Consider the following 23,900-nt stretch of genomic DNA (forward strand, 5'->3'; position numbering starts at 1 on the left):
TAGAGCATTGTACTAAGTGCTTGGGAGAGTACACTATATCAGAGGTGGTAGACCTGTCCCCTGCCCACAGTAAGTTTACAATCTGGAGGGGGATACAAGATAATCAGAAATGACAAAATCCCTGTTCCACATGGGTCTCATAGTCTAAGGCTGGAAGGGGAGCAGGGCAGAAAAGATGGGTATTTAAGCCCCATTTTATAGCTGAGGAAATAGATGCATAGAGAAGTTAAGTGACTTGCCCAAAGTCACATATCAGGTAAATCTCTAGATTGTGAGCTCGTGGATAAGGAATGTGTCTGTCAACTCTGTTTTATTGTACTCTTCCAAGCACTTAGTACAATGCTCTCCACACAGTAAGCACTCAATAAACACCATTAATGATGATGATGATAATGAAGTGGCAGTCAGGATTAGAACCCAGGTCTTCTGGCTCCCAAGCCAGTGCTCTTTCTACTTAGTCCATATTGCTCCTCTTCCAAACTTCCAGCCCCTTCAAACATGTCCTCATGAAAGCCTACTGTAATACAAGTCCTTATTGCACCCCTCTATAGTGTTGGTATAGGGCAAGTGTTCGGCTACTTCTGAACCCAGAAACATGGAGATAATCTTAATCCATCTTAACCAGATGATTTAGTCAATGAGGGATTCTTCCTACAGGATTTTTCCTGTTTGGGACATGATCCTATTTGTCCTAGATTTCATGTTAGAGACCCCAGTGTTCCCTCCCACTGAAAAGTAGTGGGGAAACTGAAGTAGCATTTTCATCAATGGAGAGGTTCAGAATCAATATAGCTGCATGGTTTACATCTCCGCAGTAGACTGCGGCTTTTTCATCCCCTGCTGTCTCTCTTCCTAACCCTCTCTCACCTATTCATTTCACCCATTTAGCCCCAAATATGCCTCAATTTCACCCACGCCTCTTGAGTGATCACATTTTGGAGAAATAAAGAGCCAAATGAGAAACAGAAATTGTAGAAAATCATCTTTCAAACAAAACCAAATCAAGAAGCAAAAAAGAAGTCTCCACATCATTTGGAGGAAATGTTATGCTGATCATTCAGTTGGGCTTTGTTTGGTACCTCTGCCCCATATTAAGGATTACACTGGAGAAGAACCAGCTCATCTGCAATCGAGGTTTTACAGTTGGCTAAAGGATCATCATTTTGGGCAGATTCAGGATAGATCAGGAAGAAAGGGGTTAAAGCCAGATGGATGGTGAGGCTTCAGTAAGAATTTTCTTCCTGAGAGGTCTGCCAGGCACTGAAATTGCAAAAACTCCTTGCTTAGATTCTTAGGAATAGGAGCAGCCATTTGTCTGGAATGCTTTAAGGTACAGTTACTCTTGGAGGCAGGGAACTGGACTAGATGACCTTTTGAGGATTCCTTATAGATCCAGGTTTATATAAATCACCTTGTGGTGTGTCCCAGGTTAATTCTGGGGTAATGGAGAGCTCAGGTGCAATCAAAACATTTTTATGCTGTGGCAAATAAGTCCTTCATTTTGCTCTCAAAATTAGCTGGCCTAGTTAGTAAAATTTGTTCTGCAGGTCCTGTTTTTTACACCAGCTCCAGGTGGGATTCTTGCACTTTCAGTGCCAAAATCCTGATCAGGAGAGGAAAGGAATTCTCTTTGAACATAATACTCCTTTTTATTTTTTTCTCTCCTAAGAAGGGTATGAATATCCCATCACTCACAGCAAGCAGAACGGCTTGAAGTCTGTAGTATATTTTCAGGCAGTTTGTTGGTAGGAAGCACCATGGCTATCAGCCAACACTTCAGCTATATTTGCTTTCCTTAGGGCTTAAACAAATCAAACCAATTCACTTCTCCATACAGTAGTCCTCTTATTTGTTATTGGCACAAGCTAGAGAACAACTCCACTCAGGTGGGCCAGGATTAACTAGGGCTCTTCCGGACCACTAATTCATCATCTGTTTATTGTACTACAATCTGAGAAACTCAAATTTTGGATGTTCCCAAACCTTTCTACATTAGGACTGGAGCTTTGCAGCCGACTGGGAGAGGCCTGTTCTTTGCTTAGGAATTTAACAACAAATGGAAAGCTGCAGAACCATCCTAATAAAAACAATAATAATTATGGTATTTGTTAAGGACTAACTATGTGCCAAGCACTGTACTAAGTGCTGGGGTGGGTATAAACAAATCAGGCTGGACATAGTCCTTATCCCAGATGGGGCTCACTGTCTTCATCCTCATATTACAGATGAGGCAACTGAGGCACAGAGAAGTAAAGTGATTTGCTCAAGGTCACACAGAGCAGACAAGTGACAGAGTTGGGATTAGAACCCAGGTCCTTCTGATTCCCAGGCCCACGCTCTACCCCTTAGTCATAATCCTGTTTTCTGGTTACTTAGGAGACATTCACCCAAGAAAAACAGTTCCCTCTGGGCTCCAGGAACCATCAATTTGAGCCAAAGGTCTGTACAACCAAATTCAGTTTTCTATTAGCTATAGTGGAAAATTCTGGAATAACACAATACAGCCATACAATTGACTTTCATTTGTTTGGGAAGGAAAAAAAAGGAAATTTAAATAATCTCATCATTGAAAGCAGTAAAATCCCTAGTGTAGACCAGGGAACAATTTTAATATGCAGACCAATTTCAAGAATCACATGGCTTGTACTAGTAGGGTATAATGTGTACCAGAGAGCTATGTTGGCAGCTTTTTGTGCTGTGTATTAAAACTCACCTTTTTGACTAGGGGTTCACAAGAAAATGAATAGGATAATTTGATTCCAAAATATGCTTTGGCCTCGGTGATACATATCTTTCAGGTAAGGTTAATCCTCTCCATATTATTTGAATAACTGGTCCCAATAATACCCTTCACTTTGCGTGTGTAGGCAGTAAGTCATTCACTTGGATTAATATCAACTGACCTTCTTCCAGTGTAGACACCAACCAAAAAGTGGCATTCTAGACTCCAAGTTCCTTTTCAAAAGGAAACATTGCTGTTTTCTACCCAGTCTGGGTTATAGAAAAGACAGCCTACCTTCAGCTCCTAAAGCTCCTTGTAAGAGAAACTCAAGACTCTGTCTCTGCCTATTCTTTACAGCTCAGGTTACTAGATGTTTTAGTATTACTAGTAGTATTCTTTAGGATGAACGTTTTCTGCTCTGAATGGGGTATAGCAGTACCATGAGGTGTCAGTGAGTATGGGCAATTGGTCAGTCAATCGTATTTATTAAGCATTTACTGTATGAAGAGGATTATACTAAGTTCTTGGGAGAGTCAATACAACAGTATAACAGACCCATTCCCTGCCCACACTGAGCTTATGGTCTAGAGAGACGGTGAAGGTGATGGGTAGAAGGGAGGAAAATGAGAGGAAGGAATTGGAGTGATTCTCTTTCATTACTACTGGAAAAGGATGCCTCAGTGATGCTATACAACCTTCATCGGGAGGCACAAGATAAAGAGGCTCAATGTTTGGCAATATGGTTCAGACTGTTACGAAATAGTGAGCATGAAATTAAAACAACTTAACCCAACCTGAATTAATCTAAACAGTTTGGTTACCTTACGTTCAGCCTTCATTTATATTTTGGATGTCATTCTAGAAGAATAGGGTCCTCTTCTCCAAATAAAAACTGAACCTTAGAGAAGTCCTCTTAATTTTGGGCCCTTAACCCCCATCAGCTTCTTCTGCGGCTGAAGGAGAAGAGGAATGAATAAAAGAAACATGGTTCTGTGAGGACAGTGTGGTTCCTTTCCGGTGTTCAGCATTAGAAGCTTTCTCTGTAGGTTTCTTCCCTTTTTTTGGAGGCCTTTACCCCGGGAACAGTGAACTCCACCGTCAGGACCAACTTTAGACTCTCTCCAAGTACCAGGAAAAATTGTATGTTGGAGAAACCTGTGCTGTAGTGAGGCATAGTAAAACATTTCATATAAAAATGCTTACAATAGAACATTTTCTGAATTCTTGGATATAAAGTACATATCAATTTTACTAGTTGTTTACACAAATAAAGAGAATGTCAAACATGAGAGTCTCAGGATAGTGAGCTTCATGGGTTTCGTAGCTATGATACGGTTTGTCTGATCTGTGATTCTCTGAACAATTAGAGTTCTGGAGAGGGTAGATAAATAAGGCTGATTTTTTTTTTGCCTCAGATCAGAAGTTAATAGAATTTCATGCTTGCAAGATCATGCTTTTTGCACTATTTAGGGTCAAATAAATCCACTACTCAGTGCATAATGCTTGGGGATCTCCAGAGAAAAAAGTGCTGTGAAATTACTAAATTGGGTCTTCCCAGCAAGTAGGTATAAAGCAGTCAGAGCAAATTCAGTGGAGAGGAACATCTGTATCCCAGCAGCATCTTCTCTTTTGCATGAAGCCCCAACAGATCCAAAAGGGAAATTTGGAGATCCTGTGGAATTGTGAGGTTAGATACATTGATCTGGGTCCTGATTTTTACAGTTCCAATTGCAACACCTCGACCCTCTTTCTAGTTGAAACATTTTCAAGTCATGGATCCAACCTACTCATTCAGAGCCACCAGAGAGCTGCATAATTTGAGTAGTGTAGACAAGGCCTCATTGGACCATGCCATAGCATTGAAACATTCAGAAATGGCCATCTCAATCTATTTACTCATGCAAAATAGATCTCCCCATATTTCAAATGGGTTATTATACACCCAAGGGGGTGCGACCTTTATGCTTAAATAATCAAACCTTTCTTCCTCCTTATTTCGTGAGCCTAATGATTGCCATTAACATGGAGTTGTAGGCTTAATCGTGGCTGTTAGTTCATCATTAATAAATTACTCAATAAACTCTTAAGGATGAGACAATTCCCCAAGAACTAAAATATTACTGCATGCATCACTCAAAGAGCTGCCAGAAACCTTTCAACTCATTTCATTAGTGACCTGATAGAAACATTTATGCCAAAGGCCAGGGCATCTGATGGAGAAGTGCTCTGAGACTCATTTCAAATGGGAACTGAACCATGATACTCAGAGGTTTCTTGAGATTTACAGCAAGAGTTGGGCCTGAATTACAATGAGCAAACACAACTAAACTACTTTGCCCTCTCTTCTCAGTCTGCCTCTGGAGAGTGCTGGAAGAGGCCAGCCTTAGTGGCTGTAGCTCTGCCTCCGGAGGTAGGAAGGGCTGAGTTGAATAAAAGTTTGAATCTCTGGGTTTATGGATGTCATTTTCAGAGCCGCGGGAACTTCATATCTTCCCTTTTCCCTCCCTACTCCTTCACCCCTCACCCGTCCTCCTCCTTGTTTCTTCACCCCTCACAGGAGTATATAGCTAGGGAGTTTAATCCTTTGTCTTGCTCAGTGAACTGAAGGGAAAGCATGATTGAAAAATCCCAGGAAAGCATTAACCAGTTGATCATATTTGAGGGATAGCTGTTGAGGGTAAGGAAGAAAGAGAGAAGGTAGGTGCCTGTATAAGTATGAGTTCTTCCTGTTACCCTCCCTCTCTCTCCCAGTTATAAAACATTACATTTTTCCTCTTGAAGTCTACAGGACAGTATTCCTTTACCCTGGCATTCCATAGTACCTTGCCCAGGATTTTGTCAATGAAGGTGAATAATAATAATAATAATAATAGTACTTGTTAAGCTCTTACTATGTGCCAGGCACTGTTCTAAGCTCTGGGATAGATACGAGTCACTCTGGTTGGAAACAGTTCATGTTTCACATGGGGCTCACACTTTTAATCTCCATTTTACAGATGAGGTAAATGAGGCCCAGAGAAGTTACGTGACTTGCCCTAAGTCACACAGCAGACACTTGGTAGAGCCAGGATTAGAGCCCAGGTCCTTCTAATTCCCAGACCCATGGTCTATCCAGTAAGTCAGTGTTCTGAACTATTCTTTGGTGTTGAGAATGTTTATGAAATTAAGTGGCTTGCATAGCGTCAGTCTGTGAGGCACACCTGGATAAATATCAGCACATGAAACAGCCTTGCAAATAACTAAAAAAATCTACAGACCTGCAAGCACTACACTGAGCCTACCAGTTCTCAGCCACACATTTTTCTCCTGCTCCCTTCCTCTCCCTACTCTCACCTAATCTCCTTCTCTTAACATCTATTTCCTTAATGGATGCTTGCTATATATGCACATTCAAGGATTTCCCCAGGCCCAGATTCCTGAAAGAAAAGAAAAAGGAAGGAGAGACAGACAATACATTTCTTTAAAATCTGTTATCTCATTTCCTTCAGTTCATCTTGATTCTTTCTGGGTTTTGATAAATGGATCAGTGATTATTTTCATGGCTCTTGCACAAAGTGACTTGAACTCAGGAAATCCTGAAACATTGCTAAGGCTGTTTTTTTTTTGCAATGTCTGAACACTTTTCTTGTGGAAGGCCCTATCCCTGCCATCTGGACATTTGCTTTCTAAGGCTCTTCTTGTGAGTTGAAGTAAAGGGAGATGATATTTCAGCAAATCCTCCTTTCAATCTCAAGTTTACATACAGCTCAGCAACAAAAATCCAAAGGCTAAAAGGAGTAGGTCCCATGGTCAGATAGATCATGTCTTCTGTGAGACATGTTGTCTGTAGCAACCTCCAATCCCTCTCCTGCCTGCTTCTTGTTTTTGTAGTTGGACCTTTAAGACCTCAGAATAGGCCATCAGGTTCATTCCCCTGCTTCCAGGGAAGTCTATTTGGAAGTTACCAAATGATTATGGTGACTAGTCCTATTTTTAATGGAAGAAATGTCACTTTATTGAGCCTCAGTGGAAAACAACGTGGCCTTAGTGCAAAGAGTGTGAACTTGGAAGTCCAAAGAGCCGGATTTAATCCATCATTTAGCTGCTGTGTGTCCTTGGGCAAGTCACATAGTTTCCCTGTGCTTCAAATTCCTCATTTGTAAACTGGGGATTAATTGCATGTTCTCCCTCTACCTTAGGCTGTGAGCCCATATGTGTTGGGGCTGTGCCTGACATGAATATCTGTACTAATGGACTTATTACAATGCTTGGCACATAGCTTGTGCCTAACAAATACCGCAATTATTATTAGTAGAACTGAGTCTTGTGACTTTCTGCCTGTTATTTCTCCAGGAGTAGTTCTTGAGTGTCCTTGTGTCTCATGACAGCTCTGACACAGTGATGATCTCTGACATAAAAGACCATGCAAATTCTGGTAGAACTAATGGTCTTTGAATCTGAATTTTCAATTTCTAAGCCAGCAGAAATTGAAAAATTTTCAAAAACAAATGGGTGAAAATAACCTCAAGGATACCAAATGCAGTCATTTCAACTATAGCATGTTTTTTTCATTCCATGATTTGGTTAATACACAGTTAACGTATTAGGGACTTTCTTCCCACAGCACATTGTGTCTGGCTGTAACACAGTCAACAAGTTATTGCAATTCCATAGCAGTGAATATAGTAAAGTAACAATTATTGGCAAGGGTGTAAAACATTCAGCTTGTTGTGGACAGAAGAAAATAAGAATTAGTCAACAATGCCAGTCCTGATGCTATCTTTAAATTGTATACTCTCTCATTCATTAATTTTCACTGAATCAATGGTTACTGTATAATGTGCTTTTCCCAAATCACAAAGTTCTTCAAGGACATAACTCCTCTCTTATAACAGAAATGACTCTACAGAGTGAATTTTTTCAGCTCTCTTTTGCACCGCCTGACAGCAGGAGAAATGCAATTGTAAATCTAAACACGCCCAAACATAGCTGAAAAATTAAGCCTGTGTTCATGTGCCAGCACCTAAGAGAAAGCAGGAAGGGATGGGGAGGGAAAGAAATTTGGCTGTGAGGAAGAAGAAAATCAAACGAAGAGTCTAAAAGTATGCACAATCGTCTGCCTTTCCCTGTTTGGCCTTTTTATTTCATTTTTGCAGGGATATGTCCTTAGAGGGAGAACTTAGAGCATGTTTCCTAGAGCCAGATGGTTAGTCTATATGGAGAGTTCTATTAGGGTGTAGAGCTGATTACAAGACCATAGGAGAGCTTGAAACATGCCAGTGGGGCTGATGCAAATCAAAGAGGCTGGGTAGAATGTATATGGGGGACCAATTATTTCTGCAATCTAGGAACCAAGATGTCTCAAAAACTTAGAGAGATTAGAGATTTCCCAAACCTGAGAGGTAAGGTGTAGGATTTCAAGAGCGCATAAGCAGTGCCATTGGTCAGACCAATTATCCATCTCTGAAAGGGGCAATAGGGTGTTTGGAGGCACTATGTTATGATCACCTTTCTAGATGGCCATCTTCCTGGTGAGAGATTAACTATCTAACCTTGCTCATTACCTCCTTAACTTTTCCTCTAGTAACCCATTAGGGACCATTTGCCCATGAATTTATTGAAGCTCCTCTTGAATCTACTGAGGTTTTCTTCCTGTACAACTTCCTAAAATAAGTTAAGGAAATTATCTAGGGTGATTATCCAAAGACCTCACCAACCATTCTTCCAGCAAGTACCTCAAATTCAGCCAGGCCATAGCAGAATATCTCCCCACTATCTGTTGTGTACCTTCTACAAGGCATCTGTGCTACCCCCAGGGAACTGCTGTTGACTGAGAGCCTCTTTGCCCCCAATGGCAGTGGTTAAAAGCATCTCCCAGGTACTCTGTAACAGGCAACCCTCTAAACCTGCCAAAACCTAAATGTGGGACATGAGGAAATAATTAGTGCATGAAGCTCAAAACGATGTGGGATTCATCACTGCAGCATAAATGGCATTTTCTATGATCTGTTTCCTGATTCTGCAATTCTGATGTAAATAATTTATAACTGCAAAAATTAGAGAACACCGGTTTGTGTGGGTTGAATCCAATTTTCTTAATAATACTTCACACTTATATCTACTGCTGTTTAGCCATGACTCTCATGCGCTTTACAAACAATTATCGTTGTCATCTGCCTTCTGCAGTCAGGGGAACCGAAGCGGCGAGTGATTCATCGAAGGTCATTTATGAAATCAAGGTCAGAGCCAGCAATGGAACCCAGAACGGCCAGCAGTGCTGTTGTTATCTTACCTGATCATTGCATTAATATTCCTCCGTGTTTTCGGCATTGTTCTAGGCAGGGTGGGGAGTTACAAAGGATGAAGAAGACAGAGCCTCTGCCTCAAGGAGCATTAATTCCAATGAAGAAATGCACAAGTGTTCAAAAGACATATAAAAGCAAACAGAGCATAAGGCAGATTTGAATACCTCTAAGAGTAGAAACCCATTCACATATTAAGGGACAGTGAAAGAAGCAAAGAGATCAGAGACACTGGGGTTTGGTGGGATCAGCCTGGGAAGGCTCCATTAAAGAGCTAGTCATTAGAGAGTTGCGGTCTGTCCAAGAAGGAAGGGGAAGTTATTGCAGGAATGGGGAATGAAAGGTGGAATACTTCGAAAGTGGGGAGTAATGCATGGGTTGAATTGGCTAAAACAGAGTCCAAACAGAAGTATAGTGGAAATGGAAGCATTTAGATACAACACATCCAGAAATGGCTGCCTTGTGCCCAAATCTGCCCCCTCCCTACACAGAGATGTTTAGGTTGCCCCTCTGATTCTCCCTCTAGGACATATGGTGGATAATTCATTTGAGACTTGAGGTAGATAGCCATTAGTTGTCATATCTAGATACTGAATAGCCTCAGTCCTACAGTTTCCACAGTGAAAGGGTAAGTGCTGAATTTTAATGTTTAACATCAAAGAAAGTTTTTTGGGAGGCAGCAAGGTCTAGTGAAAAGAGAATTGATCTGGCAGACTAGGGCTGTAGCCCCAGCTCTCTCACTGGCTTGCTATGTGAATTGGGACAAATGATTTACCCTCTCTGGTCCTCAGTTCTGTCATCAGGAGAGTGGACGTATTAAGAGCTGCCTCTCCCTGAATTACAGTGATGAACTGAGAATAAAATGAGATGATTGAGGTGAATGTGATTTAGAAAAGTAAAAGTGTTAAACAAAGTGAAGATAATAGTACTGTTATTTTCAACAGAAATCACTACAGTAATCCAAGCAAGAATCTCTCCACAGTGTTTTTTTTTTCCAGTGCAGAGAATACCCACATTCCTGGAACTGTAGACTTCTGAGTCCAAGCCTGACTGTGAGACGAGTAGGCAGGGGTGAGAGGATTCAATAATGTGAACTCTATACACTTGAACTGGAGGTTCTCCAGGAGTTTGGTAATGGTCAGGGCAGGATGTCCTTTAAAAACACTTCGTTTTTCCATTTACCTTAGACTGCTACTCTTTTGTGGGTGGTCATTGCCATTTAATAATTGATTGATTGATTGATTGATGATATTTGTTAAGCGCTTAATATGTGCCAAGCACTGTTCTAAGCACTGGGGTAGATACAAGTTTATCAGGTTGTCCCATGTGGGGCTCACAGTCTTAATCCCCATTTTACAGATGAGTTAACTGAGGCACAGAGAAATTAAGTGACTTGCCCAAAGTCCAGAGCTGGTAAGTGATGGAGCTGGGATTAGAACCCACAGTCTCTGCCGCCCAAGCCCGGGCTCCTTTCACTAAGCCACACTGTTTCTCTAATAATTATTGTATTTGTTATGTGCTTACTATGTGCCAAGCACTGTTCTAAGCACTAAGGGAGATACAGAGTAATCAGGTTGTCCCATGTGGGGCTCACAATCTTAATCCCCATTTTACAGATGAGGAAACTAAGGCACAGAGAAGTTAAATGACTTGCCCAAAGTCACATAGCAGACAAGTTGCAGAGCCGGGATTAGAACCCACGACCTCTGATTCCCAAGCCCATGCTCTTTCCACTGTGCCACGCTGCTTATATTTGTTTCCATCAGGTGGAGAGGAAAAACAACTGGGAGGAAGGGCATTAGAGGAGAGGGATGTTTTGGTACAAAAGACATCCAGGAGGAAGTAGGCTCAGGAGGGAAGGGATTATTGCCAGGGAGAAAACACTGGGAGGGAGAGGTTATCACCAGAGAAGACACAATTGGGGAGAGGTTATCACCAGGAAGGGGATCAATCAATCAATCAATCATATTTATTGAGCACTTACTGTGTGCAGAGCACCGTACTAAGCGCTTGGGAAGTACAAGTTGGCAACATATAGAGACAGTCCCTACCCAACAGTGGGCTCACAGTCTAGGGGAGAGGTTATTACCCAGAAGGTGATGCTAGGGGAGAGGTTATCACCAGGTAGGAGACACTGTAGGGAGAGTTTATCAGCAAGAAGGAGATGCTGGGGGGAAGGTTAACATCAGGGAGGAGGCACTATGGGGAGAGGTCATTACCAGGAAGGAGACACTGTGGGGAGAAGGCATGTGGGATGAGGGGAGCTCTGGAAATCAGGCGACCTGGACTACCCAGTGACATCAGAATGGATATGGTCAGAACTTGCATGGGGTAGATTCAGAAAGGGGGTTGTCAGGGAGAGGGAGAGAGAAGGAAAGGGAGAAAAAGAGAGAAGAGGAAGAACAAGGAAAGGGAAAAGAAAGAGTGGGGAAGGGGAAAAGAAGAGGGGATAGGTAACAAAGAAGAAAATCCGGGACATGGTCGGGGAGACAGGCTCTGCTCCTCCCACCAGTAGCACTCAGACCCATTTGGATCCATAGGTCAGTGAGTGGGGTGGAGGGTTCTAGGGAGAGAGGGGATGCTCTCTGAAAGGACACACCCTCACCCAAGGCTCCTTTCACATATCTGACCCTCTTGTGGCAGGGACAAATTCTCTGTTCTCCTGTTCCATGATAACATTGCGTGAATCCACATGCATTACACCAGACATGTAGTGTCATGTAATGACATCGTCCAGAATTCTCCCTAAATAAGGCATTTTTCACAAGGCAGGGGTGGGAAAGGGAGTGCTCTGTTCCAACCCTGGAATATCTCCAGTTTAAAATCTCCCCTTACTGTTCTCTGGGCTGGCTCAAGGAAAAGATCAGGCTTGGTTTCATACATGGGGCAGTGGCTGAGGAGAATGCTCTTCATGCCCATTGATAGAGCCTTTTACATTCTTCAGATGGTAGCAGACAGACAGGGAATCTGGGACCAGCCTGCACCACAGAGGGTACATAGATTAGTCATTTGCTAATCTATGAATCTATTTGTTGTTTATATTCTTCCAATTAATAATAATAATGCTGGTAATTGTGGTATTTGTAAAGCACTTGCTACAAGCTATCAATCAATGAATTAATCATTTGTATTTATTGAACATGTACTGTGTGCAGAGCACTGTACTAAGTGCTAGAGAGAGTACCACATAACAGAGTCATTAGACATGTTCCCTCCCCGCAAGGAGCTTGAAATCTAGAAGGCTGGGGTAGATACAAAAAAATCAGGTCAGCCATAATCCCTGTCCCACATGGGACTCAAACTTTGGTTTTCAATTTGCCCTTCGTGCCTAGGGAAAACCAATCGCAATAGTGGGCAGGAAGGGCAGATTGAAAGCCAAAGTTTGAGTCCCTTGTGGGACAGGGATTATGGCTGTCCAATATTCGGAGCCCAATTCCAAACCCCCTGGAGGAGAGGGACAGACTGGCCCCTGCCCCAGAAAGAACACAGATACCTTGGGAGAGTAATCATCCACAGCTGGAGTTTGTCATCAGCATGGTGGCTTCTACTCTGCTCCCCGGTACAACTCCTCCAGGTGGGTTTTAAAGATCCCCACTAGGGAGAGAGCTATTACCCAGTCATTCATGACTGTAAAATGGAACAGAGTGAGATTTTTATCCCTTCTGCAGTTCCCAAGGGTGATGGACTACACTCTCAGAAGCCTTAGAAGTGAAAGTAGGGCTAAAGCATCATGGCTTGACAATATAGAGCACTTTTTTCGAAAGAGCACAGAGATCTATGATCTCATAAGATCCAGGGGAAGTAGGGATAGAAAGGAATTAAAAACCCTATTTTTCTAACGGAGACAGTGAGGCAGAGAAATCAGATTCAGAGACAGGATCAGAACCCAGATTTCCATACTTCCAGCCCAGGACTCTTGCCTCCCAAATTTGCCACCTTGGGCCAGTCCTCTGTCCAGTCTTTCAGCCTCAGCAAATGCTGCATTATTAGTCTTGCAAGGTTGGAGGAGATGGATGGATATAGAGCTGGGGAGAGGACTAAGACTTCCGTGTACCAACACAAGACATATATTCATGCTAATACACAATCTAGTTCTCTTGCAAACTGTGGGGTAGTATGGATTCAGTGAGCCAAAAGAAGCATCTTCCCAGCACAGGAATTACTCAATTTTCTGACTTCTCTCAGAGAGGAATTAGATTTTGGAGCATGTGGCCTACTGGAGAAGTCATGGGCCTAGGAGTTAGAGGACCTGGGTTCTCATTCCAACTCTGTCAATTGTCTGTGACCTTGGGCACGTCATTTAACTGTTCTGTACCTCAGTTTCCTCATTCATTAAATGGAGATGTTATACCTGTTTTCTCTCCTACATTGACTGTGAGCCTCATGTAGGGCAGGGACTCCACCCAATTTGATTATCTTGCCTGTACCCCAACACTTAAAACAGTGCTCGAAATATAGTAAGCACTTAATATTATTTTTAAAAAGCAACAGATGTTATCATCGAATCATTGTTAGTAGATCTCACTACACGTAAGAATGGAATATTGAGTGTTCAAAGGAAGAGCAATCAAGGTTAGATTTATAGAATTATAGATCTAGAGAATCTAGATATGTGTTTCTTAAACTTGGATTATGACTCCCAAGAGGGAGGTGTAGAAGCTGAGGATTTGCAGTTCATATAAACTAAAATTTCAGTGTTTCTTTGGTTAGGGCAGCCACAAGATGGAGGTTATTTTCACCTCCCTGGTACCATGTCCCTGTACCACCTCTCTCTTCTGAAATTAAAATCTGCTGCACTGCCAAGGAAGACCAAATGTGGGCTTCGGGGAAAGGCTGAGGTAGAGGAGACAAGTGGGTATTTTTTATGGTATTTGTTAATTGCTTACTATGTGCTGGGGGACATGGGATATTTTAGGGGTGATGGGGTCACAGAATGAACATACTTGGGGACCACTGATCTAGGGGATTGGTGTCTTATGCTTTGCTAAAAGAAAGGGTCATTTCTAGCAGCACCTGATCATTCATTAGCACACAAAGCAGCCCCCATAGAGGGCAATGCCAGGATGCTGATTTAGTGCCATAGAGTAGAAATGACCAAAAAGTTCTTCCAAAAAGAAATCTGAACAAATTTAATGCTGCATATAGTTTTTTTCCTGTGTCAGCCTAGGAAATTGTTCAGTGGGGAGGGCCTCATCTGGATTAATTAAAGACTCTTTGAACCTATTTCCAGCTGAGATCCTGGCTGGCCCAGTGGTTTGCAGCAAGTTTTAAGGAAAGCTTCAGCAGCTAACTGTAGCTAGGTCTACACAGCTGTGTTTACCCAGGTTATTCAGGAAAAAGTACTTCCTTATTTTTTTTAATCACATGAAAGATTTGGTCAATTCTTGCCTTCCTTTAGTTGGGGCAGCCTTGATCCTTGTACATATTTACATAACAAATGAGGATAACCCCACTCCTCAACTCCTAAAGAGCCCTTTAGGAGGCTCAGAAAAAAGTTCTATTAGAGACACCTTTCTTTAGAATATTTAGACATTATTGTTAAATATTATGTAGAAATTAGTTAACTTCTGAAATTTCCAAACTGTCAAATCAATCAATTGTTGGCATTTATTGAGTGCATACTTTGTGCAGACCATTGTAATAAATGCTTGGGAGAGTACAAGAGAATTGGTAGACCTGTTCACTTCCTTCAAGGAGCTTACAGTTAAATAACTCCCATGTACCTTCATTCTCTTTCACAGCTCTAAGAAGCTATTGTACACATACTGATGTTTCCTGCAGCTCATGCATAATTCTAAACACAGATATCCCACTTTGTACCCACATAGCTATTGTTCAGCCGCTACTACACATATAAAATACACTTCTAATTCTATGTCTAGAATTTTCCCCATGAACCCACATAGGCACCATCGACATATAGCCTCCACATATTCCATGAAGCACCTACAAAGGTGAATAATAAACTTCCCCAAGTTCTTAGTATAGTATTCTGCACACAGAAAGGGCTAAATAAATGCCAATAAATCAATAAGTCAATTAATGGTATCTATTAAGGAAACAGCATGGCCTAGAGAAAGGAGTATAGGCTTGGGACTGGGTTCTAATTCTTACTCCACAACTTTCCTGCTGTATGACCTTGGGAAAATCACTTAACTTCTCTGTGCCTTAGTTTCCTCATCTTCAAAATGAAGCAACATAGCATAGTGGAGAGATCACAGGCTGGAAAGTTAGAAGGTTCTGGGTTCTAATACCGACTGTGCCACTTGTCTCCGGTGTGAGCTTGGGCAAGTCACTTAACTACTCTGTGCCTCAGTTACCTCCTCTGTAAAATGGAGATTGAGACTATGAGCCTCACGTGGTTCAGGGGTTGCATCCAACCCTATTTGCTCATATCCACCCCAGTGCTTAGTTCAGTACCTTGCACATAGTAAGTGCTTTAAAAATAACACAATTCTTATTTATTATTATTATTATTAATAATAACAATAATAAAATGGGGATTCAATATCCCTCCTACTTACACTGAGAGCCCCAAATGGGACCTAATTATTTTGTATCTACCCCAGTGCTTAGTATAGTGTTGGTAACATAGTAAGTGCTTAACACATACTACAATTCATTCATTCATTCAATCGTATTTATTGAGCACTTACTGTCTGCAGAGCACTGTACTAAGCACTTGGGAAGTACAAGTTGGCAACATATAGAGGCGGTCCCTACCCAACAACGGGCTCACAGTCTCTGTCTTCCTGATTATAACATAACAGAGTTGGTAGAAATGTTCCCTGCCTACAAGGAGCTTACAGTCTAGAGGGGGGAAACAGTCATTAATATAAATAAATTATGGCTATGTACATATGTGTTGTGGGGTTGGAAGTGGGGTGAATATCAAGTTTTTAAAGAGTACAGATCCAAGTGCATAAGCAAAACAGAAAGGAGAGGGAACAAGGAAAATGAGGGCTTAGTTGGGGAAGGCCTTTTGAAAGAGATGTGATTTTAATAAGGATTTGAAGATGGGGAGAGTGGTTTTCTGTCATATATGAAGCAGGAGGGAATTCCAGGCTAGAGGGAAATTGTGGCAAAGGAGATGGCAGCAAAATAGATTCAATTGAGGTACAGTGAGTAGGTTGGCATTGGAAGAGTGAAATGTGCTGGCTAGGTTATAATACAAAATTGTTGAGGTAAGATAAAGGGGATGAGCTGATTGAGTGCTCCAATGGTAAGAAATTTCTGTTTGATGCACAGGTGGATGAGCATCCACCAGAGGTTCTTGAGGAGTGGGAGACATGGACTGAAATGGTTTTTTTAGAAGAATAATCCAGGCAATAGAATGAAATAAAACCTAGTGTGTGGAGAGACAGGAGGCAGGAAGTCAGCAAGCATGCTTGGTTCAACATAGTACCAATTTAGATTAAGAGGAAAGGGTGGAATTTAGCAGTGTTGTGAAGGTTGAACTGACAGGAATTGGTGACAGATTGAATATGTGGGTTGAAGAAGAGATGTGTTGAAAATAATGCCAAGATTTTGGGCTTGTGAGACAGGGAGGTTAGTGGTGTTGTTTGCACTGATGGGAAAGACATAGGGAGGAAAGGGCTTGGGTGGAAAGATGAGATCTGTTTTGGACATGTTAAGTTTGTGGTGTTGTCAGGACATTCAAATAGAGATGTTCTGAAGGCAGGAGGAAGTGCAGAGAATGTGATGGAGATGTGGATTTGGGAATCATTCTTGAAGAGATTGTTTTTGAAGTTGTGATTGTGAATGAATTTTCCAGGGGAGTGGGTATAGATGGAGACTAGAAGGGGAGCCAGAATTGGGCCCTGAAGTACACCCACATTTAAGGGAAGGGAAGCAGATTCATTCATTCATTCATTCAATCATATTTATTGAGCACTTACTGTGTGCAGAACACTGTACTAAGAGCTTGGGTAGTACAATTCAGCAACATATAGAGACAGTCCCTACCCAACAACGGGATCACAGTCTAGAAGGGGGAGACAGACAACAGACCAAAACATGTAGACAGGTGTCAAAATAGTCAGAACAAATAGAATTAAAGCTATATGCACATCATTAACAAAATAAATAGAATAGTAAATATATACAAGAAAAATAGAGTAATAAATCTGTACAAATATATACAAGGGCTATGGGGAGGGGAAGATGGTAGGGTGGGGGAATGGGGAGGATGAGAGGAAAAAGGAGGCTCAATCTGGGAAGGCCTCCTGGAGGAGGTGAGCTCTCAGTAGGGCTTTGAAGGGAGGAAGAGGGCTAGCTTGGTGGATGTGTGGAGGGAGGGCATTCCAGGCCAGGGGAAGGATGTGGGCCAAGGGTCCATGGCAGGACAGGTGAGAACGAGGCACAGTGAGGAGGTTAGCGGCAGAAGAGTGGAGGGTGCGGGCTGGACTGTAGAAGGAGAGAAGGGAGGTGAGGTAGGAAGGGGCAAGGTGATGGAGAGCCTTGAAGCTGAGAGTGAGGAGTTTTTGCTTGATTCGTAGGTTGACAGGCAGCCACTGGAGATTTTTGAGGAGGGGAGTAACATGCCCAGAGCATTTCTGCACAAAGGTGATCCAGGCAGCAGAGTGAAGCATAGACTGAAGTGGGGAGAGATAGGAGGATGGGAGATCACAGAGGAGGCTGATGCATAATCCAGTTGGGATAGGATGAGAGATTGAACCAGCAAGGTAGCGGTATGGAGGGAGAGGAGAGGGCAGATCTTGGCGATGTTGTGGAGGTGAGACCAGGAGGTTTTGGTGACGGATTGGATGTATGGGGTGAACGAGAGAGCGGAGTCGAAGATGACACCAAGGTTGCGAGCTTGTGAGACAGGAAGGATGGTTAGTGTTGTCTACAGGGATGGGAAAGTCAGGGAGAGGACAGGGTTTGGGAGGGAAGATAAGGAGTTCAGTCTTGGACATATTGAGTTTTAGATGGCGGGCAGACATCCAGATGTACATGTACTGAAGGCAGGAGGAGATACGAGCCTGGAGGGAGAGAGAGCAGGGGCAGAGATGTAGATTTGGGTGTCATCAGCGTAGAGATGATAGTTGAAGCCGTGGGAGTGAATGAGGTCACCAAGGCAGTGAGTGTTGATAGAGAACAGAAGGGGACCAAGAACTGACCCTTGAGGAACCCCTACAGTAAGGGGATGGGAGGGGGAGGAGGAGCCCGCGAAGGAGACTAAGAATGAATGGCCGGAGAGATAAGAGGAGAACCAGGAGAGGAGAGAGTCTGTGAAGCCAAAGTTGGATAGCGTGTTGAGGAGAAGGGGGTGATCCACAGTGTCGAAGGCAGCTGAGAGGTCAAGGAGGATTAGGTTAGAGTAGGAGCTATTGGATGGGGAGCCTGTGGAAGAATTTGAGAAGGAGCCACCAGAGGGTTAGGAGGAGAATCAGGGGAGATCAATGTCAGTGAAACCAAGGTTAAATAATGTTTCCAGGAGAAGCGGGGTGGTCTACATTATCCAAGAGAGCTGAGAGGTTGAGGAGCATTAGGATGGAGTAGAAGCCCTGTGGATTTGGCAAGAAGGAGATCACTGGTGTTCTCCGAGAAGACAATTTTGCTGGAGTGAAGGGGGTGGAAGCCAGATTGGTGGAGGAACAAGGAGAAAATTAGAGAAGTGGAAGTGGAGGCAGCCAGTGTAGTTAACTTGCTCAAGGAGTTTTGAGAGGAATGGTAGAGAGAGATAGGGGAATATAAAGAGGGAGCCATGGGGTCAAGTGAGGGATTTTTAGGATGGGGATACATAAGCATGTTTGAAAAGAGTTAAGAAGAAACCATTGGCGAGTGAACAGTTGAAGGTGGCAGTTGTAGGGGGACAAGTGTTTTGATAAGGTGCAAAGTGAATGGGGTCAGCGGAGCAGTGGAAGGGAAAGATTCTGAGAGGAAGTGGGAGATATCTTAAGATACTGCTGGGAAAGATGGGAGATTTGAAGAAGGGGCAGGGGAAAGGAAGGACTGGAGAGAAGCAGGAGAGATTTTACAGAGATCATGACTAGGGGGTTTCAGTTTATCAATAGACTACATGGTCAGGTCATTAGGAGCAAAAAATTTATTTGTCGGGGAGGGCCGTGTGGATGAGGCAGAAGTTAAACATCTCAGACAACTGGTGCTGGCAATGCACATGGGAGTCCATAAGGATCAATCAGTCAATCAATTGGATTTCTTGAGTGCTAATTGTGTGCAGACCACTGTACTAAATCCTTGGAAGAGTACAACCCAAGAGTTGGTAGACACATTCCCTCCCCCTAAGGAGTTTACAGTCTGGTGGGGAGACATTTATTAATATAATTAAATAAATTATGGGCATGTACATGACTGCTATGGGGTGGAGGGAGGCATGAATATTAAGTGCTAAAAGAGTAAACATCCAATTGCATAGGTGACATATATGGGAGAGGAAGAGAGGACTTAATAAAGATGGACTAATAATATTGCTGGTCAGAGTGAAAGCAGATGAGTATAAATTTGAAATGGATGAATTTCACCTGGTATCTGGATTTCCCCTTCAGCACCCCACAGTTTGAGCACAAGAATGGAGAAAACATACTGTGGTGGTGATCCAGGGCTGAGAATTAGTGGTATGAGTTTGGTGGAGGGGCAAGGGAGTGAGGGAGATGAGTTTGGTGGAAAAGGCAGTGGAGAGGGCATCAATTTAGTTATCAAGAGAAGGTAGTTTGTATACAGAGACCAAATGGGGTGTTTTGGCTTCAGAGAAGTGGAGCTGGTCAAAAGATCGGACGGCTATGTTGGTGAAGAGGAGAGATTACAGTCACTTGTATGTCAATCGTATTTATTGAATGCTTACTGTGTGCAAAGCGCTATTGTGAGTGTTTGGGAGAGCACAAAATAATAATAAACATAAACATCCCCTGCCCACAAGGAGATTTGCAGGGAGTGGGTTTGTGGGGCAGAAGGCAAGTGAGGGGATTGTGGTTGGATAGAGGAATTGCAGATTTGGTGTGGGTAGAAATTGTATGGTGACTAGAGATGATTAACTGACTGATTAGTAGAGAAGCATGACAAGGAAAACAGGATGATTTTGGACAAGTCACTTAGCACCCCTATGCCTCAGTTTCCTCATCTGTAAAATGGGATCCAATCCCAGTTCTCTCTCCTACTTAGACTGTGAGTTGTATGTAGTATAGGGAGTGGGTCCAAGCTAATTATTTTGTATCTACCCCAGAACTTATTTTTGCTGCTTTCAGGTGAGCAAAGTGGCCGAGTGGTGGGGGGGGAGAGGTGTCTTTACTAACCCCTGCAGGAATGCCAGCCTCCAGGTAGGAATTTATTTTCCCTTCTCCTCCATCATAGAGCAGATAACCACACATTACAGAGATCTAGGAAACGTTGGAGAATTTCTTTGTCTCCTCATCTATATTAAACATAATGGGTCATTCCCCCCTTCTTGATCTCCTCGAGGATTTTTCGCTCCTAAGTTCTGGAATATTTCAAAATGAAATGTTGATATATTGTTCGCTGGACTTCCAAGAGCAGCACATCCTTCGTTCTTGACCTGCTGCCTCAAAGACTTGAAGAATAGATTATGGACTGTTATAAAAGAGAAGATGCATTAACTAGTGCCGTGTTACATGGCTTCTGAAGTTTAGTCTGAGCCCAGGTAACAGCTATTGAGCATGAGTGATGAGCTCGACTCATGAGCTCTGTCCTATCTAGACTATAAACTCCTTGTGGCATGTCTACCTACTCTGTTGTATTATACTCTCCCAAGTGCTTATTATAGTGCTCTGCTAGCAGTAATGGTATTATCAAATGTCAAGTCATTTCCAGTTCAAAGAGACCCTATAGATATATTTTCTCCAGAACGTCCTATCTCCTGCAATAATTCATAACCTTGCTGACGGTTCTTCTGTTATCATTGTTATGGTTTCTGTCCATCTACTGCAAACAATAAGCACTCAAGAAATACCACTGATTGACTGAACTAAACCTTTTTGTCTTCCTTAATGATATGGGGGGGGGAACTATCAATGAAGGGATAAAGTCAAATCTAGGCCCATTTCGCTAGGGATTGTTATTTTACCTTTTAGTTCTAGGGGTCAGAACGCAATGCATATAGCTCCTGGAATAATATCCACACTAGCAAATGCAGATGTGTAAGGAGGGATGAGTTCTCAAGGTACTCATAAGTGAAATGAAAGACACATGCATAAATTAGGAGTGAGTGGATCATTAGTCCCTGATGTGTTTGGGAAAAACAGGTGCCTGAGGAAAATCAACGTAGAAAGTTGGTTTCACAGCAGTCTTTTTGCCTGGAAGACTCTCACCCTCCTATTTGGGCAGCTGCAGCAAATAAGAGAGCTGGCAATGGCCCTGTGGAAGGGAGTTGAGGGTACAAGAAGCATCGAAGGAGCAGCTCTATCTTTCTAGTACTTAGCAGGGGAGACTGCTTCTGTTTCTCTGCCTTCTGCTCCTTCTCAGCATAGAGCAATGGCCTGTTGCAATAAAGTGGCTCTGAAATTTCCTTGAGGAAAATTGCCTTCAGGGCCAGCTTCAGACATTTGGCTGCATCTAGATAGGACAAAGTGTCACCTTCCCCACATTCCCTCGTTCCATGTGATGTCATGTTGGAGTCATGTCAAAGCCTTGAAGCAAGTGTGTTTCACAGGCCCTGGTCCTTTGGGCACTGCTTCCTATTCAGGTTGGATGCTTTTCCATCTTAACCATTGCCACCTCTCTACTATCCTGCATCTTCCCCCTGCGCACTCCCTTCCCCCACCCCCAACACCCACACATCGCTGGTGGAGCTCCCTGAGACAATTGTCTCAGTTGATTGTCATCTGAAGCCACATCTGCCCTCTTGTCTAACTTCTCCAGTGCTACTGCCTCTTTGGCTGAAGACGAGGCAATCTTCACATCTCCTACAAAGGTAGCGTGGCCTAATGAACAAAAACAGGGGACTAGGAGTCCGGAGACCCAAGTTCTACCCCCAGCTCTGCCACTGAGCTGCTGGGTGACACGGTGTAAGTCATTTAACCTCTCTGAGCCTCAGTTTCCTTATCTGAAAAGTTGGGAAAAGATAGACTGGAAGCCCACTGTAGGACAAGGATTGTGTCCAATCTCATAACCACCTATCTACCCAAAAGCTAAGAACATAGCAAGGGCTTAAACAATACCATCATTATTTATCATTATCATACTCAAGAACTCAGAATGCATCATTTGGCTGGAGTTTGTGACAAAAAATATTTGAGGTCATAGGAATCAAAAATGAACTTGTGATACTGCATAAAATGGGTAACACCAACTTATAAAACTGTATGTTCACTGTATCCATTTTAAGCTTTTAATCATCTTTTCTCTCCTCCTCTTTTTCTATTCTTCCCTCTCCCGCTCTCCCTTTTTATGTCTTTATCCATAGGACTCCACAGAATGGAGCAAGAATGAGAGGAAAAAGGCAGACAGAAAAGCATGAACTGGAGGTTTGTTGAGTTCATCTACTTCCTGTTTATATGGGACCATATAACAGTACAGCCCTCCTACCAGGAACCAACTGTTACCGACCAACATGACTCCAAGGAATTTGATTGGCTTATTTCAGACAGGGGGCCTTTCCACCACTCACGGAGCTACTTATCCTTTGTGGAAAGACATCGTCAAGGATTTACAACCCGATATAAAATATACAGGTATGTTCTCAACAGAATTGAACATTGATGAGTCCATTCTATGCTTGTTCATTCTATGTTTGCAGAGGCCTGCCTTTTCCTCAGCCCCTTTTAAAAGAGAGAATGCCAAGGAGAATTTCACAGGCCTTGGTCAGAATGAAATATCTAAGACTTTATGGTATAGCAATAGCCACTTTTACATGTTCTTAGGCCCAAAACTAGGCCAAACACAAAAATAGAAGACCAAGGTCAATCAGTTCATTCTCCTCTTACAAGGGAGTCCGGCTCCTAAATCATTTTCAGAAGATAATTGCCTATATTAAAACCTTATAAATGAAAATAGGATCTACCCAGAATAATAATAATAATAATGATGGTATTTGTTAAGTGCTTACTATGTGCAAAGCAGTGTTCTAAGTGCTGGGGAGGTTACAAGGTGATCAGGTTGTCCCACAGGGGGCTCACAGTCTTAATCCCCATTTTACAGATGAGGTAACTGAGGCACAGAGAAGTTAAGTGACTTGCCCAAAGTCACACAGCTGACAGGTGGTGGAGCGGGGATTTGAACCCATGACCTCTGATTTCAAAGCCCGGGCTCTTTCCACTGAGCCATGCTGCAGGAGATACCCAGAGTGACACACAAACTGTTTGTAGGTCTGAATTCATAAAAACTCACCAATAGGCACAGACAAACACCTATCAGGTAGACCAATATATGAAAGTTCTCTTTAAGGAATATATGGAGAAAACACTAGGCCTTGGATTTAGAGGGCCAGGGGAATTCTGACTATCGTGACCCTATCACATTTAATGATTTGAAAAATAGACAGACATTTTGCAAGCTGCTGTTCAGACAGGCACACCAGCGCTTAGAACAGTTCTTTGCACATAGTAAGCACTTAACAAATACCATCATTATTATTATTATTATTATTATCAGACCGAATTGAACACAGATGCTATATGATTCCTTTATACTCAAATATGCATCCATAGAACCTTATTATCAATATGGTATTCATTAACCACTTACTCTATGCCAAGCACAGTACTAAGTGCTGGGCTAGATCCAAGATAATCAGGTTGAACAGTCCCTGTCCCACATAGGACTCACAGTTTAAATAAGAAGGAAAGAGGGAATTGAATTACTATTTTACAGATGAGGAAACTGAGGCACAGAGAAGTGAGGTGCCCAAGGTGACACAGCAGGTAAGTGGCAGAGCCAGCATTAGAACCCAGGTCCCCTGAGACCCAGACCCTTGGCTTCCT

The 23,900-nt window shown here is 42.6% G+C and overlaps 1 protein-coding gene across 3 annotated transcripts in view; it reads left to right on the forward strand.

Annotated features, from left to right (window-relative positions):
• Positions 1-23,900, forward strand: part of BRINP1 (BMP/retinoic acid inducible neural specific 1) — a 135,020-nt gene that overhangs the window by 20,894 nt on the left and 90,226 nt on the right. For all 3 annotated transcript variants that reach the window (XM_038745915.1, XM_038745916.1, XM_038745917.1), the window contains one exon: positions 22,385-22,652. In XM_038745915.1, the coding sequence (XP_038601843.1) occupies positions 22,435-22,652 (218 nt within the window). In that variant the 5' untranslated portion in view covers positions 22,385-22,434. The remainder of the gene's footprint in view (positions 1-22,384; positions 22,653-23,900) is intronic.

This window comes from Tachyglossus aculeatus, chromosome 4 (assembly GCF_015852505.1).
Source record: "Tachyglossus aculeatus isolate mTacAcu1 chromosome 4, mTacAcu1.pri, whole genome shotgun sequence".
NCBI classification, from domain to species: Eukaryota; Metazoa; Chordata; class Mammalia; order Monotremata; family Tachyglossidae; genus Tachyglossus; species Tachyglossus aculeatus.